This window comes from Sphaerodactylus townsendi, linkage group LG14 (genome assembly GCF_021028975.2).
Source record: "Sphaerodactylus townsendi isolate TG3544 linkage group LG14, MPM_Stown_v2.3, whole genome shotgun sequence".
Lineage (NCBI taxonomy): Eukaryota > Metazoa > Chordata > Lepidosauria > Squamata > Sphaerodactylidae > Sphaerodactylus > Sphaerodactylus townsendi.
This window is the reverse complement of record NC_059438.1, coordinates 31,355,399-31,379,846: the sequence shown is the minus strand read 5'-3', so window position 1 is coordinate 31,379,846 and position 24,448 is coordinate 31,355,399. Positions and strand designations below refer to the sequence as shown.

General features: G+C 46.6%; 1 protein-coding gene across 1 annotated transcript in view; it reads left to right on the top strand.

Annotated features, from left to right (window-relative positions):
- The window catches only part of ETV6 (ETS variant transcription factor 6), a 98,069-nt gene extending 75,900 nt beyond the window's left edge, over positions 1–22,169 (top strand). The window contains exons 5-7 of the mRNA XM_048515722.1: positions 12,181–12,323; positions 14,071–14,171; positions 17,916–22,169. Coding sequence (XP_048371679.1) covers positions 12,181–12,323; positions 14,071–14,171; positions 17,916–18,021 — 350 coding nt within the window. The 3' untranslated portion in view covers positions 18,022–22,169. The remainder of the gene's footprint in view (positions 1–12,180; positions 12,324–14,070; positions 14,172–17,915) is intronic.
- Positions 22,170–24,448: the final 2,279 nt, after the last annotated feature.

Here is a 24,448-nt window from a genome sequence, read left to right as displayed (position 1 = left end):
TGAGTCTCCTTACAGGAGGGAAAGGGGGATATAAATCCAAACGACGCTGCTGCTGCTTCGAAAATTGCATGTGAATTGTACTGAAATGAAGTCACATGAAGCTGCCTCATACCGAGTTAGACCCTCAGTCTGTCAAGGTCCATATTGTCTATTCTGACTGGCAGCAGCTATCCAGGGTCTCCGGCAGAGAGGGCTTTCACATCACCTATATCAGTGGTGGGGAACCTTTGGCACTCCAGATGTTATGGACTACAATTCCCATCAGCCCCCCCAGCATGGCCAATTGGCCATGCTGGCAGGGGCTGATGGGAATTGTAGTCCATAACATCTGGAGTCCCAAAGGTTCCCCAGCACTGTCCTATATCATGAACTTTTAAACTAAAAATGCTGGAGATTGAATCTGGTGGCTTACATGTGCCAAGCAGAGGCTGTTCCGCTGAGCCATGACCTCATCCCAAGCCATGGTTGCAACTGCGCACGAGTTTGGGGTTCGCGCACATCCTGCAACCAATCACTGCAGGTTGCCCAGTTCAGTCCGGGCAGCAGTGTGTTTCCTAGGACCAAAGTCCTCCCAGAGCTCTTGCGTGGGCCTCCAGATTGAGTGGCAGTTTGAAGACTGCCGTTATCCCTTCAGTACCACAGCACATAAAATTATAGACTTTGCGGTGAAAGGATGGGTATTTAAGCTGGCATCATTGTACCGAGCGTCTCTGTAACGCATATGCACAGAGGGGGCGGCAACAGACAACAGACAGACATGGGCAAGTTTCACAATTCATCACCACTAAGGTCAAGCTGGAGCGGGGGGCTTTCCTGGTGGTCCCTTCACCTGCCAAGGTGCAGGGGGAGAGAGTACATGGGAGGGGTTTCTCTGTGACCAGCCCCAGACTATGGAACATCCCATGGAAATTCGCCAGATGCCACCCCTTTTATGGGTTTCGGCATCTGGCAAAGTACTTCCTATTAACCTAGGCCTTTGGCCTTTGACTCCCTTGATGCCCCCTCTGAAGGCTGCCAGTCTGGGATGGGGAGAGGGAATGTGGGCCCCCTCCCCTTTCCTCCCCTCCCCTCCCTTGCATGCCACCCCTCACTCACTCCCCTCCCTTGCATGACTTTTAGGATTGTTTTATAAGATGATGTTTTTACTGTTGCTTCTAATTTTGTAAGCTGACCTGAGACCTCCATATAGGGCAGGGAATCAATCAATCAATCAATCAATCAATCAATCAATCAATCAATCAATCAATCAATCAATCAATCAATCAAGAGAAGTGGGTAAAACTGGCACCAGGCTGCCATTTTCAGTTGTGGCCCATGTCTACTATCACCACCTCCAGTTTCATCTCCAGCTATTCTGCTGAGGACTTCTAATACTCTGGAAACAGCCATAAGTCTATAGCATAGGTGTCAAACTCGCGGCCCTCCAGATGTTTGTTTGTTTGTTTGTTTGTAATTAATTAATTAATTAATTATTGGGTTTTGTATACCTGGAGGCCTCTGGGCAGTGCATAACATAACTTTACAACACATACAGCTAAAAACCCATTAAATTAAAACACAGCGGTCGATATAATAAAACAGCGTCCAGCAATAGAACCCTTATTAAAACCCTCCCAAAGAGGGGGGAAAAGAAGGGTGGGTCCCTTAGATGGTAGAGGGACCCCGAGCACAGGAGAGTAAAGGGAGCACAGGAGAATAAAGGGGGTGTCATACTGGCAGGGGATGATGGGAACTGTAGTCCATAACATCTGGAGGGCCACGAGTTTGACGCCTGTGGTCTATAGGATTGAGAGAATATCAGACGTTTCAAGAGCTGGAGTCCTTCTCCATGGTTTTCTTGTGCAATTTAGAAATCAAGACGTTAGAACAATAAAGAAAAAGACCCAGGAAACCAAATTTCTGAGTTTATTTACACTATTTATGGTCCACTTTTCTCACTGAGATTCAAGTGGGTGCATCAAGATATCGTCTTTCTGAAACAGCATCGCTTCTGTCTTGTCCGGGTGCTGCTTCAACATATTTGCGTTCATCCATTTGACCACAGCAGTCAGGTAGCAGCTGAAGACCTCCACCGCATCACCAGGGGATTTGGATAGGCAGAAACCTGGGCATTGATAAAGAGTGAAAAAGAAGAGAGATGTCTATTAGAAACCTCAAAAGGCACTGAGTACCAGAGGCCACAGAAAGAAAAGGGGAAAAAGACCAAATTTTCTTAACTGTGTCAAATCGAATTGTTATTATATGTAGTGCCAACAATCCCAATAAAGTTTCTGAATATCCTGATAACAAATTCCAGTAAAGTATCAGGACATTCAGAAATTGTTATACTTTGCTGGGACTGTTTGCGATTTGTTTGTTATCAGGACATTCAGAAATGGTTACAGTGTACTGGGTTTGTTTGCACTTTGTATGATAACAGTTTGTTTTTACAATCTGCATTTTGATGACATCAAGTTTCGAAGCTACAAATGGTTTCTCCAGAGGTTTTATGTAGAGGTTGAATAACACGAGGGATAGGTTTTTACCTTCTGGAACCCCACAAGACAAACCTCATACTGAAGACGTGCAATGAGTACTTATTGAGTCCAGTCCATGAGGAACAATTTAAGCCAGTCCAAAGCACGTCCTCTGGTATTTACATCTACCTCCAAATACTTTGGTAGGATAGCTTGATCTACTGGATCAAAGGCTGCAGATAGGTCCAAGAAACATGGTCTTTGTCTACATTCCAGTGGAGGTCATCAACAAGCTGTCTCTCTCATAGTCCAGCCTGAAACGAGGCTGAAAAGGGACCAGGGCCAATGAATTATCAAAGACATAGAGTTGGTTTGCTTCTGGTCTCTTCATCGGTTTGCCTAGAAAGGGCAGATTAGAGACTGAGCAATAATTAGACTTGTGATTTTTGTCTGAGAGCACCTCTGCTAATTCACCCACAGGGGAACTAGGTGGCCAGTAAAGAAGCAAAAGACCGAGTGTAAGGAGCATAATAAGGAACCAGCTGTAGTTCCAGAAGCCGCAGAAGTTGAAGGATCCACGGAGAATGATAGCAGCCCCTCCTCCCTTGCTCCCTCTGCAGGGTTGGTAGAGGACTGCATAACTATTTTTTTAATTTAAAAAAAATTGTATTACAGACCACCTTTCCTTGTGCAGACTCAGGGCAGGGGTACAACATCGTTAATATCAAGGGAAAAAAATAAAAATCCACAATGTCTTGACACTGTAATCTATTGATTGCTGATTTTATGGATTTTCTGGTTTTATCTAATTATTTTGGGTACTGTCTTCGACTTGGGTATTTATGGCCAAGAGTTTTTTTATGTAATGTGTCAAAGTACCACGTTCAGTAATGCACAAAATGATAGTTTTGCAGAGACACCATGTAAAAATGAATTATTATTCTCATATCCATTTGGGACTGTGTTCTTGTGCTGCACCTCCACTGACCGTACTGATATATTTTCCCGAGACAGAGTATAGCTGCTGAACGCTGAAATAGGCCAAGGATTTCCCGTCGTTCAGTCTGCTCTGACTCACAGTGTTCTGCCAAGGACTTTCCCTGTCCTGTTACTCAAGATCCTTTTAACGGGAGGGCGGGGGGGGGGGGGGCACAGGGGTTCTGAAACCTCATGTCAGCTCTGGTTCCTCCTCATGAGCAGTACAGATAAAGGATGAACTGAAGCATATCCCACCCTTAAGTAGTTCCGCTTATCACAGCTCCCTCTGCATCTTCCTTGACTAGGTCTCATATATTTTTTATTTATTTATTTATTTATTGTTCCACTTATATACCGCCCTCCCCCGGCGGGCTCAGGGCGGTTCACAACATTAACAACAAACAAGTGGATAAATAAAATCATACAAGTTAAAAGGTAATAAGTTAAAAAGCAGCGCTCAAATTATCACAACCAGTTTAAACACAGATGGCGTCCGACTTCTAAACCCCTCTAAGAGGAGAACAGCGGGCCTTAATAGATGTTAACAATCCATGAGGGCACGAATATCAGCAGCTGACCTCCCCATAGGCCTGGTGGAATAGCTCAGTCTTACAGGCCCTGCGGAATTCATTAAGGTCCCACAGGGCCCGGACAGCTGGAGGGAGAGCATTCCACCAGGCAGGAGCCAGGGCCGTGAAAGCCCTGGCCCTAGTGGAGGCCAGCCGCATCATGGAGGGGGCGGGGATCACCAGCAAATTGGCCTCTGCTGAACGCAGAGACCGACGTGGGACATATGGGGCCAGACAGTCTCATAGGTACTAGGGTCCCAGACCGCGTAAGGCCTTAAAGGTTAATACCAGCACCTTGAAGACGATTCGGAACTCAATTGGGAGCCAGTGCAAGCGATGCAACACGGGCATGATGTGATCTCTGATGGCACCTCCCGTGAGCAAACGAGCCACTGCATGCTGGACCAATTTCAATTTCCGGATCAGCCACAAGGGAAGGCCCGCGTAGAGCGAGTTGCAATAGTCCAATTTGGAGGTGACCGTTGCATGGATCACAGTGGCCAGGTCCGCCTGGGAGAGGAAGGGGGCCAGTCGCCGGGCCTGACGGAGATGGAAAAACGCAACCCGGGTTACATAGGCCACCTGGGTCTCCATTGAAAGAGACAAATCCAGGTGGACCCCCAGGCTGCGGACTGAGGGGGTCGGTGCCAATGAGACCCCCTCCCACACCGGCGGCTGAAAAACCCCTGCCTCCCCCCCGCAGCCTAGCCAGAGGATCTCCGTCTTCGTTGGATTCAGTTTTAACCTGCTCTGCTTCAACCAACCAGCAACCGCCTCCAAACAATGCTGTAGAGCTGCAGGGGCGGTGACCGCTCCCCCCTCCATCGACAGAACGAGCTGAGTGTCATCAGCATATTGATGGCACACCATCAATATATGTTCACCCTACTTGGCTCTACACTTGGGAATGGTCCTCACCCACTCAGAATGGGTGTGTTTCCCTTTAGCCTCCTTGTAACATCTCTCCACGCCCACTCTTCTGTTGCTTGTAACTTTCAGTATAAATACATCTCTTATTGATGCACGCTCCATGCATCTGCTGAACTGAGTTCTGACTCAGAAGCGGGGATGGGTTTGCATAGGACTTCTGTTTGGTTTCACTGTAACAAGCAAAGTGGATTGAAAGTGCATTATTCTAAATGTACGGGAGGGGCCTAGTGAGGAGGGAGTCCCTACAGTTTTATGCCGATATTGAAGCACAGCGGCCTATTAATGGCCTTGAATGTAGACGCAGACACATCTTTGTGTTCACAGGTCAAGAGTGACAGCCTACAGTGGATAATACTGTTGCATGTAGGCTTGGATAGGCATGCAATTAAATTGCGAGACTTGCCTTCACCAATGTGGGCAGGCAATTAACATAGAGAGATTGCTGCTATACAAAAGACCAGTTTCATGTATCTTGCAACGGAACCCAGTTGCATTGTAAGTTTCTGTATTCTTTCCTTGGCTGGGAGGCTGAGGAAATGCACTCTTCCTCTGGAATACCAAGGAATTATGTGATATTTGGGGGGGGGGGTGTAAATGGGCAGGGGAGGGCCAGGTTTGCCATGTCCCCATCCTTTCAAACCCAGAGAGTCCTTACGTAGATTTACGTAGATTTAACCTAGGCTGATTCCACATGGGCCAAAAACAGCAGTGTGAAAATGGTGTGGAAATGGTGTAAAAGGGTTTAAAATGGTGTAAAAGGGTTTATACTGTTTTCACACTGCTGTTTTTGGCCAATGCGGAATCAGCCCTAGGTTGGGACCTGGCGATGTCACAGTGAACAACAGTGGTTAAATAACAGGGCTGAAAGATAACCTGGAAGTCAGCAATGCACTAAATACAGTATGTTGCTTTTGCTGCCAGTTATTGCTCTCATCTCCAGTGTATAACTGCAGTAGTTTTCTCTGGGCAGACATGTGTGGAGGCCATATGGGAAGCCCTAGATCTGCAGCCCGGCAAACGTTCTGCTATCCAGGGAGACGTGAGTTGCTTATTATCATACGCAGGGAGTCTTTTGATGGCTTCATTAGTGCAGAGTAGCTATATTCTAAAGAGGCGTTAACGAGACACGAGAGTATTTGGGTTAAAACTCAAAACTGCATTGGGAAAACTGGTATGTGTGGAGGAAAGATGGCAATTAAGCAGCGCCTTCTGTAAGAAAAGGGGAGATTCTGGAGTGTTATCTGCCTGCAAATTGCTCCCTCCAACCTAGAAATTATTCCCTAAGACTAGGCAGATGAATATGTTTGGTAGCTATGTAGTGATGGGAAAGCACTCTGTGTATGTGCAGAGTATATGCAGCCTTAGCATTAAGAAAAGATGTGTTTCTTGGCTGACATTTATTTAGATTTCCTTGTAGACCTTATTTTTCTTTCGTGAGAAGTGGTGGGCCTGCATAGATTTGATGCCCCTACAGCCCTTTGAAGGGTTCCTTTTTATGTTGTGAAAAATTCTGGGTGGAATTTATACCTGCCCGACCTGGACCTTTTTGGTCTTTAGCCCACATCCCAGATTCTGGGGGAGGTGCCCACCGTGTCTTGCTGGTGGTTATTCACGAGTGATTAAAGAACATTTTGCATATGTTCAGAGGCACACATTCACACCGGTACATTCCAGCAAACCTACTTGCAGTTAGTGTTATAAACAGATACCTGGCTGAGTGAAACTGAGGTTTTCACATTTCTGCCCCTGCCCCCCTCCCGTGGTCCAGTCTATCCCTGAGGCAGATTTCTAACTGTAGAGCGATGAGGCAACCACAAGATCTCACCCTAATTGTCTGCCCGATTGTGTGGTTCCTCCCCAAAACTGGAGGAGTGCCGAAACGGGTAAGCATCCGAGCACGGTTTCCTTCCACATGGCTCAGGACTCCTGAATTTATAGCCTGTCTTTCTCTCTCTGGTGTGTAGCACTGCGCCATGAAGGGAACAGATGTAAGGTTCAAAGGTATTTCATTTCCCCTTCTGTTACAGTGTTCGATCAAGCCCTGTATTCAGATCACGCCAAAGCATGACACTGCCGGAAGTGCCAGAAACTTTTTTGTCATGGCGAGTGTCCCTTATTGCTCTGGCAAGTGTAGAGAGATGAGAAGGACCTTTCCTGGGGTGATGCTTCATGTCTTGGAGGCACTGAACTTGTAGGGACGATCTCCCATAATCCCCCTGACCTGAGGAAGAAATAGGGTCTCATGTTCATTACTCGTTTGTTTGATGTCTTTTTATCCTGCCCATTCTCCAAGGAGATCAGGTCAGCACTCGTGTGGCGTAGTGGTTAAGAGAAGAAGAAGAGTTTGGATTTATATCCCCGCTTTCTCTCCTGTAGGAGACTCAAAGGAGCTTACAATCTCCTTGCCGTTCCCCCCTCACAACAAACACTCTATGAGGTAGGTGGGCCTGAGAGAGCTCAGAAGAACTGTGACTAGCCGAAGGTCACCTAGCTGGCGTGTGTGGGAGTGTACAGGCTAATCTGAATTCCCCAGATAAATCTCCACAGCTCAGGTGGCAGAGCGGAGAATCAAACCCGGTTCCTCCAGATTAGATACACGAGCTCTTAACCTCCTATGCCACTGCTAGAAAGCAGGTGCATTCTAATCTGGAGGAACCAGGTTTGATTCCCCACTCTGCCGCTTGAGCTGTGGAGGTTTATCTGGGGAATTCAGATTAGCCTGCGCACTCCCACACATGCCAGCTGGGTGACCTTGGGCTAGTCACAGATCTATGGAGCTCTCTCAGCCCCACCTACCTCACAGGGTGTTTGTTGTGAGGGGGGAAGGGCAAGGAGATTGTAAGCCCCTTTGAGTCTCCTACAGGAGAGAAAGGGGGAATATAAATCCAAACTCTGCTTCTTCATTGTTTTATCCTTCCAACAGCCTTGTAAAGTAGGATAGCTTGAGAGAGAGAGAGACCCATGGTCACCCAGGAAGTTTCAAGGCAACTGGGGATTCGAACCTGGGTTCCTCAAGGCCTAGTCCAGGGGTCTGCAACCTGCGGCTCTCCAGATGTTCATGGACTACAATTCCCATCAGCCCCTGCCAGCAGGGCCATCTGGAGAGCTGCAGGTTGCAGACCCCTGGACTAGACCAACCCTCTGATGGCTATACCACACCAACTCTAGACCCCATTAGCGATACGACACCACCTCATAACTCAGTTGTCGTTATGGCAGCCACAGATTTTGGTTTGCCATCAAGTCTGGCCAGAAATGTATAGATCTTCATGGCAATGGATTCTAAATGTTGCTGCTTCGTCACGCTATCTTTGATATGTGATTCGTCACGATATCTTTGACAGTGTGGTGAAATGCCTTTCCCATCATAATACATAGCAAGGTTATATTAATTTTGGTCTGCTGTAAATTCAGGGCCAGAGAGGAAACGTGTCCTGCAGTTTGAAACAGGTACACAGAGGAAACGGGTACATAGTTTGAAACAGGTACAGAGGAAATGCAGGAGAGGGAAGTGAGTCACAAGAGGAAGCCAGTCCTATAGAAATGCAGATGGACCCCAGCTAGAAGACCAACTAAGTGTCACATCTAGAAACACAAAGCTGGGAAAACTAAAGTGACAGGAAGTGAACTCTTCCTTCGGCGCAGGAAAGGACAGGAAAGTCATCCCAACGGGAGAGGAAGAAGAACAGAGGTTATTTAAACTCAAGACCCCAGGGAGAAAGGGACCCCATTTTGGACATTTTCCCGCTTGGTGTCGTGGTTAAGAGCAGTGAATTCTAATCAAGACAGGTTTGATTCCTCACTCTCCACGTGAGCAGCGGTGGACTCTGATCTGGCGAACTGGATTTGCTGCCCTTCTCCTCCACATGAAGCCTGCTGGGTGACCTTGGGCTAGTCACAGTTCTCTCAGAACCCTCTCAGCCCCACCTACTTCACAAATTGTGGGGAGAGGAAAGTAAGGAGTTTGTAAGCCACCTTGAGTCTCCTTGCGGGAGAGAAAGGTGGTACATAAATCCAAACTCCTCTTCTGTAATTTTACACCTGAGTTCTTCCTTGATGGTGACTGTTGCCATAACCTTCTGAACGACAAGCAGACAACTCCAAATAAAGACTCCTAAGGCAGGAGTCCAACCTTTTTGTGGGCCACTTTGGGATTCTGACATGATGTGCTGGGCATAACAAAATGGCTGCTGCAGGGGGCGGGGCCGCAACTGAACTTCAGTCATATAGTGAAGATCCTTGTGCTTTGGCCGCGGCTGCTGCCAGAGCAACATTTTAAAAAATTGTGCAGCCAATCATATCTCCAACAGCCAATCTGAATCCTTGCTGGGCAAAAGCCCTACCTGCCTTTACCCGCTTCCTAAAAGCACTTGGCAGGAGCCAGAAAAGGTGTTGGTGGGTGCCATGGCAACTCAACCACCATGTTGGGGACCTGTGCTCCAAAGGAATGGATCATTTCGAAATGCTGTGACTTCAAGATCTAATTTAACTATCATGCATAGGTGTCAAACTCACAGCCCTCCAGATGGTATGGACTACAGTTCCCATCATCCCCTGCCAGCATCATGCTGGCAGGGGATGATGGAAACTGTAGTCCACAACATCTGGAGGGCTGTGAGTTTGACACCTGTGGTAGGGTATGTCTAGAACAGGGAAAGAGGATGCGTTTACAGCAACTTCTCTTAGTCTTTGCTCAGTATCGGTGCCTAGAGACCGTGCCTGTGTGCTTTCCACTGCACCATGTCTAAGTTTGTTCAAGTTTACCCAAGAGAAATAAGGGGAGGGGGTGGTAGTAGATGCTTCATCCCTGAAGTATGTGAGTGCATGATTTTCTCCCCACAGTAGTTAGTGGGAGATGCAATAAAAAGGCAAAGTCTTAAAACAGCAATGGAGTGAAAGCGCACTAATGTGCAAATCTATCAGCAGGAGATGCTTTAGACATTAACTCGCGGTGCTGGTTACCACAGGAGTGGTTAAGTGCTTGCACTGCCACTCACACGGTCAGGAGTTCGATCCCCTTGTGGGTCAGATATCCTGGCAGTTGGCTCATGGTCAACTCAACCATCCATCCATTCCTTGGTCATTAAATGAGTACCTAGCACACAGCTAGGGGGTAGAGTATAGCCGGGGAAAGCAATGGCAAACTACCCCACAAAAACGGCTTGCCTATGAAACCACTGCTTGCAGTGGTAACCCAGGGTCGAACACGACTGAAGGGGAAACTTTACCTTTAGCTCTTTACTTGGAGTAAGGGATGTGATAGAGATGTTGGGTGGAGACGTGTGACAGCCACAGATCTTTCCAACCTGCCAGGGACTTGACAGAACAGGGGCTCACAAGTCCATTCCTTCACGCCCTGCAGTGTTTTATGGATGGCAGCAAGGACACTGTTGTAACACTCTTGTTTTGAAGAATCACTGTGGGAAACCTGTTTGAGCTTGTCCGTTATTACACAGTACCAGAGGCTTTTCCCAACAGCCATTCATTTACTCTTTTGTGCACTGGCTGCAAAAGTGAGATCCATTAATAGATGAATTGCAAAGACCGTTTATTTCCAAATATATTTATGCATATTGGAACCTTTAGCCTTCTGGTTGTGCCTTTTACAAAGCTGTAACAAAATATATATCCACTGCTTAACAGTATTTTGTGTTTGGACGACCCCAAAAGAATCAACTTAGCAACATTAAGGTCAGGTGATTTATAAACAAAATGAGTTCTTGACCTTTTGGTGAATTCCTCTATAATACACCTGTCGTGCATGAAAATACAAAGCGGATCTCAACGGCTCGTAGCCATAATGGTCTGGAGGGAATATAGTTCTATGTCTCAGTGGTGGAGCATCTTCTTGGCATTCGAAACGTTTCAGGTTCAATCCCCAGGAACTGCAGGTAAAGGGATCAGCTGGCAGGTGATGTAAGAGACCTCCCCTTGAGACGCTGGAGAACTGTGGCCTCTGAGAGCAGAAAATAATACCCTGATAGATTGATAGTCTGACTTCATATGAAGCCACTTCATGTGTTCAAATCTTCTGAGTACTAAACCTTGGGGACATTCAGTAGGGGACACCTGATGCTTTTTTGTGGGCGTCCCAGAGAGGGTTGTAGCTACGAGAAAATGGCACCCAGGCCAAGCACTGAATGTGCCCCGCCCCCAGATTCCACTGCCCCAGCACAGCCTCCCCAGTGGGGCAGTGGAGTCTGGGTGCGGGGCACGGGGGGGGGGGTGCTGAGGCAACCTAGCTGTGTTTACAGGAAGGAAGGAAGGAAGGAAGGAAGGAAGGAAGGAAGGAAGGAAGGAAGGAAGGAAGGAAGGAAGGAAGGAAGGAAGGAAGGAAGGAAGGAAGGAAGGAAGGAGGAAGGAAGGAAGGAAGGAAGGAAGGAAGGAAGGAAGGAAGGAAGGAAGGAAGGAAGGAAGGAAGGAAGGAAGGAAGGAAGGAAGGAAGGAAGGAACTCTTGCAAAACACCCTTCCTGCTTCTGGAGGTGGGGAGTCCCTAGCCTCTCTCCCCTCTGACTTGGCCCCCCTTAGCCTTGAAGATAGGGGAATCCCTGGGAGGTCTCCTCCATGGAGAAGGAAGCCCCAGAGGAAGACATGCCCACTCACCTCCCAGGCTGAGCAGGGGAGGCGTGCCTCTGCTCAGTGGGCATCTTGAGGAAGCGGGGTGGGGGGAGGCACAGGGGGAGGAGGCGGTGCAGGCAGTGCAAATGCGCCTCCAGCTTCTTTCTCCATGGAGACGGAATCTCTGGCTTCTCCCCGGCTGCCACGTGAAGCTGCTCCACCTGCCCCAAAGGAGACTGAGTGGAGGCAGGTGGCTGGCAGCAGCACTGGCATGTGAGCAGCTGGCAGCCTCAATGGTGCAACCTCAGGAGGTGGGAGGCAGCGGCTGGCGAGGAGGCACAGGAGGAGGTGGTGGCAGGCAAAGCAAACACTCCATCTCCTCTCTCCTGAACAGGGGAATGGAAGTTGGGGTGGCTGGACATGTCCCTCTCTATGTGATTCCCTCAAGTTGTGCCAGGAGCTCGAGCCCCCTGGGCCCCCCTCATGACACCTATGTTCCCTGGGGCATCTGGAAATCGTTGGAAACAGGTTGTTGGGCTCGATGGATCTTAATCTGATCCCACCAAATCATTCTTGTGGATGTCGAGTGCAACCCAAAATTGTTGGTATCGTTCCCTTGGGGCGACTGAATCCTAACAAACTGCCCAACTGCTCCGGGTCAAGAGTGTTTTTGTGCTTCTCTTTGCAGACTGCAGGCTCCTTTGGGATTATGTCTACCAGCTCCTGTCCGACAGCCGGTACGAAAACTTCATCCGATGGGAGGACAGGGAATCCAAGATATTTCGGATAGTGGATCCTAATGGGCTGGCCCGGCTCTGGGGGAACCACAAGGTAAAGAACAACCTCGCCTTGGTGCTTTCAAGTGTTAACTGAGTTACAGTGTTTGCCAGCTGTGTGAAGCAAAGAGAGAGAAGCATGTTCAGGGAAGACCTTCTTATACAAAGAACAGTCTCCTTTCTCTTGGAGTTCCTCCAGGTACTAGCCCTCCTCGCATAATATGGATAACCGTAGCCATTTTGATGACCTAATACTCTCACCCTCTCAGAGTAATGGCGATGGAATGGTCTGTAAGAAGTCAGGACTGGCCAAATGCAGTAGTGTTTTGCAGGACTAGTTTGGAGACATAAAAAACTCCTGAGAGCATACAAACTATGCAGAAAACAATGTATTGTCGAAGGCTTTCATGGCCAGATTCAACTGGTTGTTGTGGCTGTGTGTATCACAGAGAAAAGTGTGTAACACACACTGTGTGTAACACACTTATGTGTATGTGTAACAGACTTCCCTCTGTGATACACCTCTGAAGTTGCCAGCCACAGATGCAGGCGAAACATTAGGAACAATATCTACCAGACCACGGCCACACAGCCCAGAAAACCCACCACAACCAATGCAGAAACATTGCGGTGTTGGCCATTTTATTTTGAATCCCTTTCCTGATAATTTCAAAGAATCATAGAGTTGGAAGAGACCCCAAGGGCCATCAAGTCCAACCCTCTGCAATGCAGGAACACACAATCAAAGCACTCCCGACATATGCTCATCCAGCCTCTGTTTAAAAACCTCCAAAGAAGGAGGCTCCACCACTCTCAGAGGCAGTGAATTCCACTGTCGGACAGCCCTGGTGGTCAGGAAGTTCTTCCTAATGTTTAGGTGGAATCTCTTTTCCTTCACCTTGAATCCATCACTCCGTGTCCTAGTCTCTGAGGCAGCAGAAAACAAGCTTGCTCCCTCTTCGCCGTGACATCCCTTCAAAGAGTCTTTGGATCTGAATTCTGAAAGACATCGGACAAATTTATTTTATTTCTGGACAAGAGTTCCGATACTAAAACAATTGAAAAATAACATAATATGAAATCGTATTTGAACTTACATAACAATAAGTTAAACTAACAAAAAAGTTACACGACAAGAATAGATGTACACCTTGAATCATGAAATTATTATTCTAGGCTTCGTTGCTTGTTAGGGGAAGTCCTATATAATTATGATTTAGCAGTTATGTTAAAAACTGAAATGATCAAATTCACAGTTGGTTACTAGGACAATGTTATTCACTGGACAGGTTACAGATAGATAGTCACAGAGAATAAATGTAATGTAAAAGAACCTTTATAGTTTAAAATACAATGTATGTGAAGTAACATATATTACAGATTAGTTAATTTTAAAACAAGTTAAACTATGGAAAATTAAGAAAGTGTTATAAGTGAAGTAACTGCTTTGAATTAGAAGTATCGCCACTTAGGGGATCATGTAGGTTATTTGTTAGTAATTGTAGTAGTAGACCGTGTCTATGTATGTGTAATTGTTTATTGTATGTATAACTTTCTATTTTTTTGTTTTGTTTTGCTTTTGTTATTGTTTGATATCTTTTGTCTTTCCTTCTTATGTCCAATTTGAAAAATAATAAAAACTATTTTAAGGAAAAAGAGTTTTTGGTGAGGTGCCTTTCAAGATACTGGTGGGGAAGGAAGAAGGGCCCAAGGGGAAAAAGTGAATATGTCCTTTGTATCATTTTATTTTTATTGTTATTTTTCAATTCTTTCTTCTTTCCTTTTTGCTTTGAAATGAACAGAACAGAACAAATATGACGTATGAGAAAATGTCTCGAGCCCTGCGCCACTATTATAAACTAAATATTATCAGAAAGGAACCAGGACAGAGGCTTTTGTTCAGGTAAGACTTCCTCCTTGTTCTTCCTTGTTCTTTGGGTTTTTTTTCTTTTTTTCTAAATTTACTTAGGGAAAGGTTTGGAGGAAGTTATGAAATGGAATGGCTCGCCCAATAGTTGTGAAGAGAACCTGGCTGAAATGTGAACCTTCCGGAATCTGAGAGGGTTGGGTCAATATCAAGATCCCCTAGTCGTGGCCGTTCAGCCAGACAGTTTGCTGCTGAGGTGGTTACCTGCATGAAATACCTACTCACCTGCAATTGCAAGGTGGCACTGAGAGAGAGGAACAATACCTTTCCCCAAAAGGTCACAGCTACTTCACACTGGCCAATGGAAGGAGTCGAGTTCATGTTTCAGTTCCCCTTCTCAGTTTGCAGTTTGTTTATTTATGGTTAACAACCAGTAAAACAATAATTCATAAAAAGCCAAATTCCAAATTATTTATAAACGAAGAGATTAGCAAGTTAAAATATAAATTAACACTTATTTTAACATCCCTCTGTAGGAATTAAGGGTCTCCTGTCCACCTGTTCTCCTGTATTTGTTCACTAAACCACAAAACCGGGCTGCATCACGGGAAACTCTTTTGTCCTTTCCCAACAGCAAATAATTCTGTTTCCATTTTCCAGCCTCTCAGGCCTCAGGATTTCTTCTCTTGTTGTTTAAAGGGCCTGGATGTTATCAGAGCATGGCTAACCATGCCCAAGTCTTACTTTGTTAGCTACCAAACCCAAAATCAGTTTATTGTCGAAGGCTTTCACGGCCAGATTCAACTGGTTCTGGTGGGCTTTCCAGGCTGTGTGGCCATGGTCTGGTGGATCTTGTTCCTAACGTTTCACCTGCATCTGTGGCTGGCAGCTTCAGAGGTGTATCGCAGAGAGAAGTCTGTTACACACTGTGTCCAGTGAGAAGGGAATGTTTGGGGTATATATTGTCCATGTCCCAGAGTGGGACTGTACAGAGAGGCTTCAGGCGTTTGGTGGGCCAGAGCAATTGGGTTGGTAACCTTTATATACGCATGAAATAAACGCGAGCTTTCAAAACTGGTGGCTGAACCGCTGATGGAAGCATTTTTTAAAGATTTCAATCAGAAACCAAAGTAGCGTGTTTTTAAAAACCCATACAAAACGGAACCAGTTTTCTAAATAGGCCAGTTTCCTTGGCAATCTCTTTGGTCATCTATCAGATAGTTGCTTCCTTTGTAGAGGTCCTGAGTTAAATGCTAGAGGACCCTTGCTGAAGAATGGCAGAGCCCTCTTTATGACTTGCTACAGTGATTCTTAATTTATAAATATGAAGGATTATTGGTGTCTGGCCGCCCTCAAATAGTGAAATTCAACCAATTTCAAGAAAGCGTGAAGAAGAACTGGAGCCTGGCAGCCTTCGATGAAGTTAATGGGGGGAGAGATTGGATCTTTTCACTGGTGGGATAATATAGCACAGGACATTTTTATGTGAATTCTGAGACACTTCACAGTCCCTCGCAGATAATGCACCCAAGATGCATTCTGGGTAATCTTGTTCAGGAACTACGCGACTGGTCCTAACCAGGTCTACTCAGAATCCTAGTCAGGCCTATTCAGTGGAGCTTAATTCCCAGTGAAATATGACCAAGAAGAAGAAGAGTTGGATTTATATCCCCCCTTTCTCTCCTGTAAGGAGACTCAAAGGGGCTTACAATCTCCTTTACCTCCCTCCTTTTCCCTCCCTCCCTAACAAACACCCTGTGAGGTAGGTGGGGCTGAGAGAGCTCCAAAGAACTGTGATTAGCCCAAGGTCACCCAGGAGGAATGTAGGAGTACATCTGGTTCACCAGATCCAGTCTTACAAACTTCAGATAAGAAAGAGGCAACTGAGGTAGTTATTGCAGTAAAAATATCACTTAACAGGAATCAACCACAGTCAGTTCACATTCTGTTTCTCATTCCCAGCTTTGAAACCAATTCTTCCAGCCTCTTACTGCTGCCCCTTACACAGGAAACTGGAGCTACTACTACTTCTATTAAGAATATAATTATTTAGAGATTCCAAATTACCTCACAGGTTTCATTAAATTTGTCACACACACCCCCTTTCATCGCTTTTTTGCTCCTCCACCCTCTTCCCTGATAATTTCTCAGAGTGGAATACATCGTTCTTCGCACTTCCATCTTATCCCCAAAACCAACCTTGTGTGTGTGGCTGAGAGGGTGTGACTAGCCCAAGGTCACCAGTGAGGCCTCAAATTCAGGTTCTCCTGGTCCAGATCTGACAACCACGGCTGTCAACTGAGAGAAGCAGTTTTGCTTGGGACAAGGCGATGGAAGACCTTCTAACCACAGAACCCTGTCGTCTTCTCTGTTATTTTCTCCTCCTTCTCTTCCTCGACTGATTTTTGGGATGTATCCTCTCTTTTGCCTGCTGCATCTCTTATCAAACCACTGATTTAGAAAGGGTTTCCTGCCTTGGGAGCTTAGTGGCTCTAACTAACATACTTTAGGTTTAAATTTATTCTGGAAAAACCCAATCTAAACTAGTTTGGGGTTTCCAGTGTGGTTGAACTTCCTGGCGATTACACCCACAATCAAGGCACCTGTCCTGTCACTTGGTTGCATAAGATTTCTGAGCTGTACAGCTCCATTTCACTCCAGAGGATGCTACTCCGGAGACCAGGCACATGCAAGGAAAGAAAGCCCAAAGCTGACTTTTCGTATACAATTTTGACTTTTGGAATTCTTAACATTTTTGGCGCAACCTTCACAACAAAGGTTTGTTGGAGTGCACATTTATCTCTGGTCCCAAAGAGTGTATGGCATGTTTTTTAGAGTTAATGCTAATACACAATCACAAAACGTGTTGCATCCACCGCTTGCTATGTGCTTAAAAGGTGCATAAACAATAAAGTGCATATATACAAATCAAACCAAGTGCAACAATGCTATCATTGTCAATACAGATAACGAACTGGTAACACTGCATATGAACACGGATACTTTTCAGCTGAGACTTGTTGCAGCTGGGAACTGTGTCTCGGAAGCTGTTGAGTGTATAGAGCCTTGCTGTATAGCAGTGGTGGTGAACCTATGGCACGGGTGCCAGAGGTGGCACTCAGAGCCCTCTCTGTGGGCATGCACGCACACAGAGTTCATCATGTGGGGGTGCAAAATCACCCTCCCACACACACACATCTAGGCTGGCATGGGCACGATCCTTTACCCGGGAGTAATCCCAGTTGCTGGCAATGGGGCTTGCTTCTGAGTAAACCCTCCTAGGGTCGTGATTCACTCATTCGAAGTGTTGCACGGTTGCTTCACCAAGCTTATTCTTGAGTAACTTGCGCCTTGGAGCCAACTTTTTTTTCTAAACTAAATCCTTAGTATTCAGGTTAAATTGCCATGTTGGCACTTTGCGATAAATAAGTGGGTTTTGGGTTGCAATTTGGGCACTCGAAAAGGTTCGCCATCACTGCTGTATAGCATTGTTGCACTTGGTTTGATTTGTACATATGCACTTTATTGTTTATGCACCTTTTAAGCACATAAAAAGCGGTGGATGCAACGCGTTTTGTGATTGTGTGTTAGCATTAGCTTTAACGTTGCATGTTTTTTAGAGTGTCAGGACGAACTAATTGGATTTACATTGATTCCTATGGAAAAGTTCGCCTCGGTTCTCGTCCGTTTCGGTTTTCGTTGATTCTATTCGGACGAATTATCAACGAAAACCGAGGTGCCACTGTGTATGTATATTGCATTTTTGCTGTTGTTTTGCAGGTTCATGAAAACCCCAGATGAGATCATGAGTGGCCGCACTGATCGCTTGGAACATCTTGAATCTCAGGAACTGGATGAGCAAATATACCAGGAAGAGGATTGCTGAAGGATCCAACTCCCCTGCTTCAGTTTGGTCTGTGGAGCACAGTCGGCGTGGAGGCACGTTTGGGACAGGAAGTGAAACCCCAGGACTTTGCCTTGACCATGGTGACTGTGTAGGACCCCCCAAGCACCTTAGCAAAACCAGGCAAGGACAGTGTTGGCCCCAAAGATTTGGGGGAAAGAGCAAGAAACACAGAGCACTGCTTCATTGGTCCTTTAGAGTCTCCCCTACTCTGGGTTAGGGGTTTTATGGTTGGTTGGTTTGGGCTTTTCTTTTCTATTTAACATGCCATTTTGCCTTGTTAAAGTGACTTTTGTAGGGCAAAATGTTGGTGTTTTGCTTATTCCAAAGGCTTCCCTCTGGAAATGTAGTGCAAGTGTCTTCTGCACTAGTCTCACATTATCCCAATATAGGAACAATGACAAATATCACAGCAGGCGTCAGAAAGTATCTCCACTTTCCTTGCCCCAAAAGTAGCTTAGGCTGCAGTCTTCTGTTCAGGGCATGAGAACTTCTTGCTTTAGGTCTCAGACATCTGATTGTGGTATCTTGAGCGAGCCTTGAAGCCTGGAAGCGTCAACGGATCCCAAACACTCATGGGCCGTATCCACACACCTGAGTACCACAGGGATAAAAAGACCCCTTCCAAGCTTTTGGCCAGTCTTTTCTAATTGAAGGAAGGGATAAATTAACTCCATGTTGGTAGGATGGACTTTTGGCCCAACTGTTGAGCCATCAAGTTTGGAATATTTGCAGTGGCAAGAGGGGGCTAGTCTCTGTTCCAACTGCTTTATGAGTTAAGTGCTTGCTCACAAAAGGAGAAGAAAAGACCCCTTAGCCTTCCAGAAGCATCCCTAGAAGGGATCTCCACATCTTTGAGAGACTGTCAGCAAAATCACAGGTGTTGGGAAAGCCACCAGTCCAATTGTCGGGCTGATCTTTTTCGTGGTCCCTCTCCCCTCCCAAAGTACATCATCACAGTTATCTGGCCTCTTGACCTATTTCTTGATCCATAACAACAGAACTGCGTTCTTGCCCTGTTAACGTTGAAATGGTTTTGTTTCTGGAGATTCCAGTTTGGTTTTGCAGCCATTGGGATGAGATCAGTTTTGGATGCTCCGTTGTCAGTTGATCTTGGCTCTATAAGGAAAGGCCTTTTTCTAATAGGTGGATTATCTCCACTGAAATTGGAGGTATGTTCCTCTAGGGTCGAATAGCACACATGCATGGTCATGATACCAGATACCTTTGGGTGGATGAATGGAACATATCGAACAAGTAGTCATGGCTCTGTCTAGAAATAATTTCTGTGATCATGCGAACTAGGGAAAAAATGATCTCAAAGAATGACATTAACCTTATAACAAAATAGGGTAGTTATCATATTCAGGAATGAAACCTGAGTTCTTGGTTCCTTTCATTAAACTGTTACGATAAACACGTGTCTACTGCCCAAAATGGAAGCCGTGTGTCTGCCTCATAGAATGTTCGTGCGTGATGTTTTACTTCTGTGTGAGGCTCATTTCTTCTTCCTCAAATCATTGGCTGGTGTGATAGAAAAAATATTTTCCAGAATAGTTTCAGATGAGTAGCCATGTTTGTCTGTAGTAGAAGAATAAGATTTGAGTTCCATTGAACCTTACAGAGCAGCAAGATTTCTAGCGTACAAAGTTTCAAGAGTCAAAACCCAACAAAAGGTGGATTCAAAGGGTATCTAAAGGAGGGAGCTTTGAATCTCAAAAGCTTATTCCCTGGGAATCTTGTAGACCTTTAAGGTGCTACTGGATTCAAATCTTGTTCTTTAAGATGTCCGGATGTGAGGACATGAGGAAGTTCTAGTAGGTGTTACAAACTAGACACATAGTCACCACTTTCGGCAGCATCTGTTCATTTCTTGTAACGTCCGAAGACAGCAAGAACTCCAGTTCATTTCCTGAATGTGAAAAACACTAGAACGGCTGGAATTATATCTCATTTATCAAAAGCCACCGAATGAAATGTTCACTGCGTTCTGTTAATAGATGTGACACAGCAATAATGGTGCATCTGACCTTTTCTGCAAAGAACCAAACCAGCATTTTTCAAGGGAAGGGGCCATCACCCACTGCCAGCGATTCCTCATTTCTGAAATCTGATGCATGCAGGAAATTTTAGATTGGCAGACATTTCCACGTAGTCATCTGTTATGTAACTGAAGTGTTAGGTGCCTACTTAGGTGAAACTTTGAGGTAATTCAGATAGCTGAGGGAAACCTGCAGGTGACTCAGCCCTAGAGGTAATGGGTAAATTCCAGTTCATTCAAATCTGAAACTTCCGCATCTTGGCTAGCTTGGCTTGTGAGAGGGTTATATGTAAGAGAATTGGTTTATTCCTCCTGACCCTAGGAGAGAGGTCTCATGAAGCTTAGTCAAAGCACCATCTCTGCTGTCCTGACCAACAGGTTTGTGGATAAACTGATGTATTTATGGAGGTGCTGGAAAGTGCTCATCACGTCACACTTGACTTATGACGACTACAAAGGGATTTCAAGGCGAGAGACATTCAGAGGTGATTATCTCCCTAGAGGTATTGCAGACTACAAATGTGTGGACATCCTCCTAAAAGCCAGAAGAATTCAATCGGTCAGCCTCCTGTTTAAACGGAAAAGGAGTGACTTCTGAGAAGCCCCCACTACTATCCTGTAACTGCCTCCCAAGCCTAAGAAATCCAGGATACTCAGCCAGGCCTGATTGGATGCCCAAGCTCAGTTAATTCGCACAAGTCCGAAAAGTGAATCTGTTTTAATAGATTGCGATAACAACATTCATATTAGTATAGGAAACTAAAGCAAACAGCTGGTGAGCTATAGTTACAGGTACGTAGAAACTGAAGTCAAATCCCATATAACCTAGGAAGTCACAACAAAGATTCTGCTCATATAATAACAATTATATTGCTCCCCAAAGATATTCTGAACTACTGAAACTTCCTGAGCCTTCACAGGAACCTGGAACCACGAGGAAAAGTGGGGGTCTGAATGATTTAATAAATACATTTGATAAACTGGGAGGTGATCACATAGAATAGTTACATCCTCAACACACAGGCTATTTGCGGCCATTCACACATGAATTGTTCTCTTCCTGGTCGAAGTTCATGCAAAGTCGTCTTTTACTAAGATCACATTTCACGCACCACGAAAGGGCACTTCCGAAAGGGCTGGGTATTATTTTCATGCTATAATGAGAAAGTTAGGAGAACCAAATGAGGAGAAATCTTCTAATGGAGGAGGCCGGCCTTCGGAGAGCAACCTCACCAGGCAGACTGGCCAGATGGAAGGTGGAGGGTGAGCATCAGAGAAGCCACCATACATTTCCAAGTACAGTGACAGTCACAGCAGATGTAACAACGAGAACCCTCTACGTTCAATTGCACTGAATGCTCATTTGGTCAATGCAAATTGTAATATCTCTCCACGAAAGAAGGCTCTGATATAGCAGATGATCAGATCTCTTGGAGAAAGGCTTTTCCTTTAGAGCAAGATAAACTAAGGCTGATTCCGCATGGGCCAAAAACAGCCGTGTGAAAACGGTGTGAAAACAGTATAAACCTTTTTACACCATTTTCACACCGCTGTTTTTGGCCCGTGCGGAATTAGCCTAAGCAACTTGTTAGAGCATCCCCAGGATGTTGGTTTGTGTTGTCCTAAAATAACTCTTCCCCCCCACCCCCCCACCCCCCCACACACATGAAAGCCAGAACAGGAGCTCCAGAACTAACAGGAAACCTGCTCTTAAAAACTACAGATCTACATTCTGACCATAAGAACACACCTTGGAATCGCCCATAAGCACTTAGTGTTACAGGCAACCCTAACGCACACACACACACCACAGTCCTTGATTGTTTCTCATCAAATGGCTGCAGTCATATGCAAATTACAAACGCAATGATTTTTTTAAAAAAAATGTTAATCCTTTTATTTTCCTGAGTAAATTCTAGTTGATGATCATGACGGCTTTCTTTCTTCTTTGAGGTGTGGGGTTAAGGGATTGAATTGAATGAATGTAACAAAGCAAACCAGAATGCCTTTCTCAGGGCCAGTGAGTTGCAAATAATTTTTAAATGCTTGTAATTACATCATCTCAATAAATTTTTTTTTAATATAAAAAGATGCGTGTGTTTTTTAAAAAAATGTGTGTCTGCAATCACAATCCAGTGTTTTCTTTCATTGCATACCAAGTGCCTTCTCGACATCCCACACACAGACATATTTGTAGCCAGCCCTCTGCCCCAAAGTACCCAACTTCCCTTCCCTGTCTTTGCTCATGTGTATACACGCTACACACCAATTCATGCAGCACTTAATTCACAGTTGTGGGCTAGGTCCTACCTTCAGGCCTTACCTTCAGCAAGAAAACTGCCTTGGTTAAAGTCTTGGGAAACTGCTGATCCTACTCCCAGGAATATCGGCTGTGACCTTAGGCGAGACATTGTATGTTTTATTGTCCACCCCTTCCCACCCTAGTTATATAGCGTACTGATACGGATACACTTTCTACAGATGACTACATTGACCATTTAAAAAATCTTCCTCAGAGGGCCAGCGTGGTGTAGCGGTTAAGAGCAGGTGGATTCTAACCTGGAGAACCGGGTTTGATTCCTCACTCCTCCACCTGAGTGGCAGAGGCTTATCTGGTGAACCAAATGCGTTTCCGCACTCCTGCATTCCTACTGGGTGACCTTGGGCTAGGCACAGTTCCTCGGAACTCTCTCAGCCCCACCAACCTCACAAGGTGTCTGTTGTGGGAAGAGGGAAAGGAGCTTGTAAGTCACCTTGAGTCTTCTTACAGGACAGAAAGGTGGGGTATAAATCCAAAACTCTTCTTCTTCTTAAGTAGAAGAGCAGATGGGGCAGAAAGCAATGATTTATCAGCTTGAAAACAACATCCAGGGCCAGGTGTGTGTTGAGGGACGTGGTTCCTAAACTCAGGAGTTAATTAATCTAGATCAGTGGTGGCGAACCTTTGGCACTCCAGATGGTATGGACTACAATTCCCATCAGCCTCTGCCAGCATGGCCAATTGTGGGGGGGGGGGGGGGTGGGCAGGGGAGAGTGGGGGGGGGCGGGGGGGGGAAGTGGGGGGGGGGGGGGGGGGGGGGGGGGGGGGGGGAGGGGGGGGGGGGTGGGAAGGAACTACAATTCCCATCAGCCCCTACCAGCATGGCCAATTGGCCATGCTGACAGAGGCTGATGGGAATTGTAGTTCCTGAACATCTGGAGAGCCGCAGGTTCCCTACCCCTGCCCAAGGGGCTCTGGGCGGTGAACAACAAAGTAAACGGACAAATAGAGCACAAATAGAATAAAATTATAAATAAATAATAGGCGCCATCTCCTCGAGGACTTACCTTCCTGGAGCTCAATGAGTAATCTTGAGTCACTCTCCTTTATCTGGAGCTGACAAGTCAGGTCTGGGGTAGCCCCCAACCCTAGGAACCCCCTGCTGGGTTCCTCAACTATCGCAGAGGATGTGCAGTTAGTTTCAGTACCAAGCCGGATGTCCATAAGCAATAAATGTTTTGACTGACTGGTAAATTCATTGCATATTGATTCTGGTACCAAAACTTTTGATTGCTGCTGGATCAAAGCCATCAAATATCAGGTACGCTTCTGATATTTGAAATCTTGTGCAACAAATGGGAAGGAAGGTGGCATGGTGTAGCCTGATCTTGTCAGATGTTGGAAGCTAATCAAGGTCATTACTTGGATTGGGGACAGCTGTGACTTGATGGTAAAAACACACACATCCAAGCCTGTTCATCTAGATCTGTGGTGGCGAACCTTTGGCACTCCAGATGGTATGGACTACAATTCCCATCAGCCCCTGCCAGCATTGGGGGGGGGGGGGGCGGGGGGGGGGGTGGGGGGGGGGGGGGGGGGGGGGGGGGGGGGGTGGGTGGGGGGGGGGGGGGGCGGGTGGGGGGGTGGAGGGATGGGGGTGGAGGGTGAGGGGGAGGGGGGGCTGGGGGGGGGGGGAGCTGGGGGGGGGGGGGGGTTGGGGGGGGGGGGGGGGGGGGGGGGGGGGTGGGGGTGGGGGGGGGGGGGGGGGGGGGGGGGTGGGGGGGGTGGGGGGTGGGGGGGGGGGTGGGGCGAGGGGGGGGGGGGGGAGGTGGGGGGGGGGGGAGGGGGGAGGGGGGGGAGGGGGGGGGGGGGGGGGGGGGGGGGGGAGGGGGGGGCGGGGGGGGGGAGTGGGGGTGGGGGGGGGGGGGGGGGGGGGGGGGGGGGGGGGGGGGGGTGGGGAAGTGGTGGATGCAACTCCATGGCACTGGTGCCAGAAGCGGTGCACTCTAGAGCCCCTCTCCGTGGGCACGCTGCAGAGTGCCCCCCCCACACATCTAGGGTTGGCTCAATGTTGGGATTGATTGTTAGCATTAAACCTAAGACCTAGT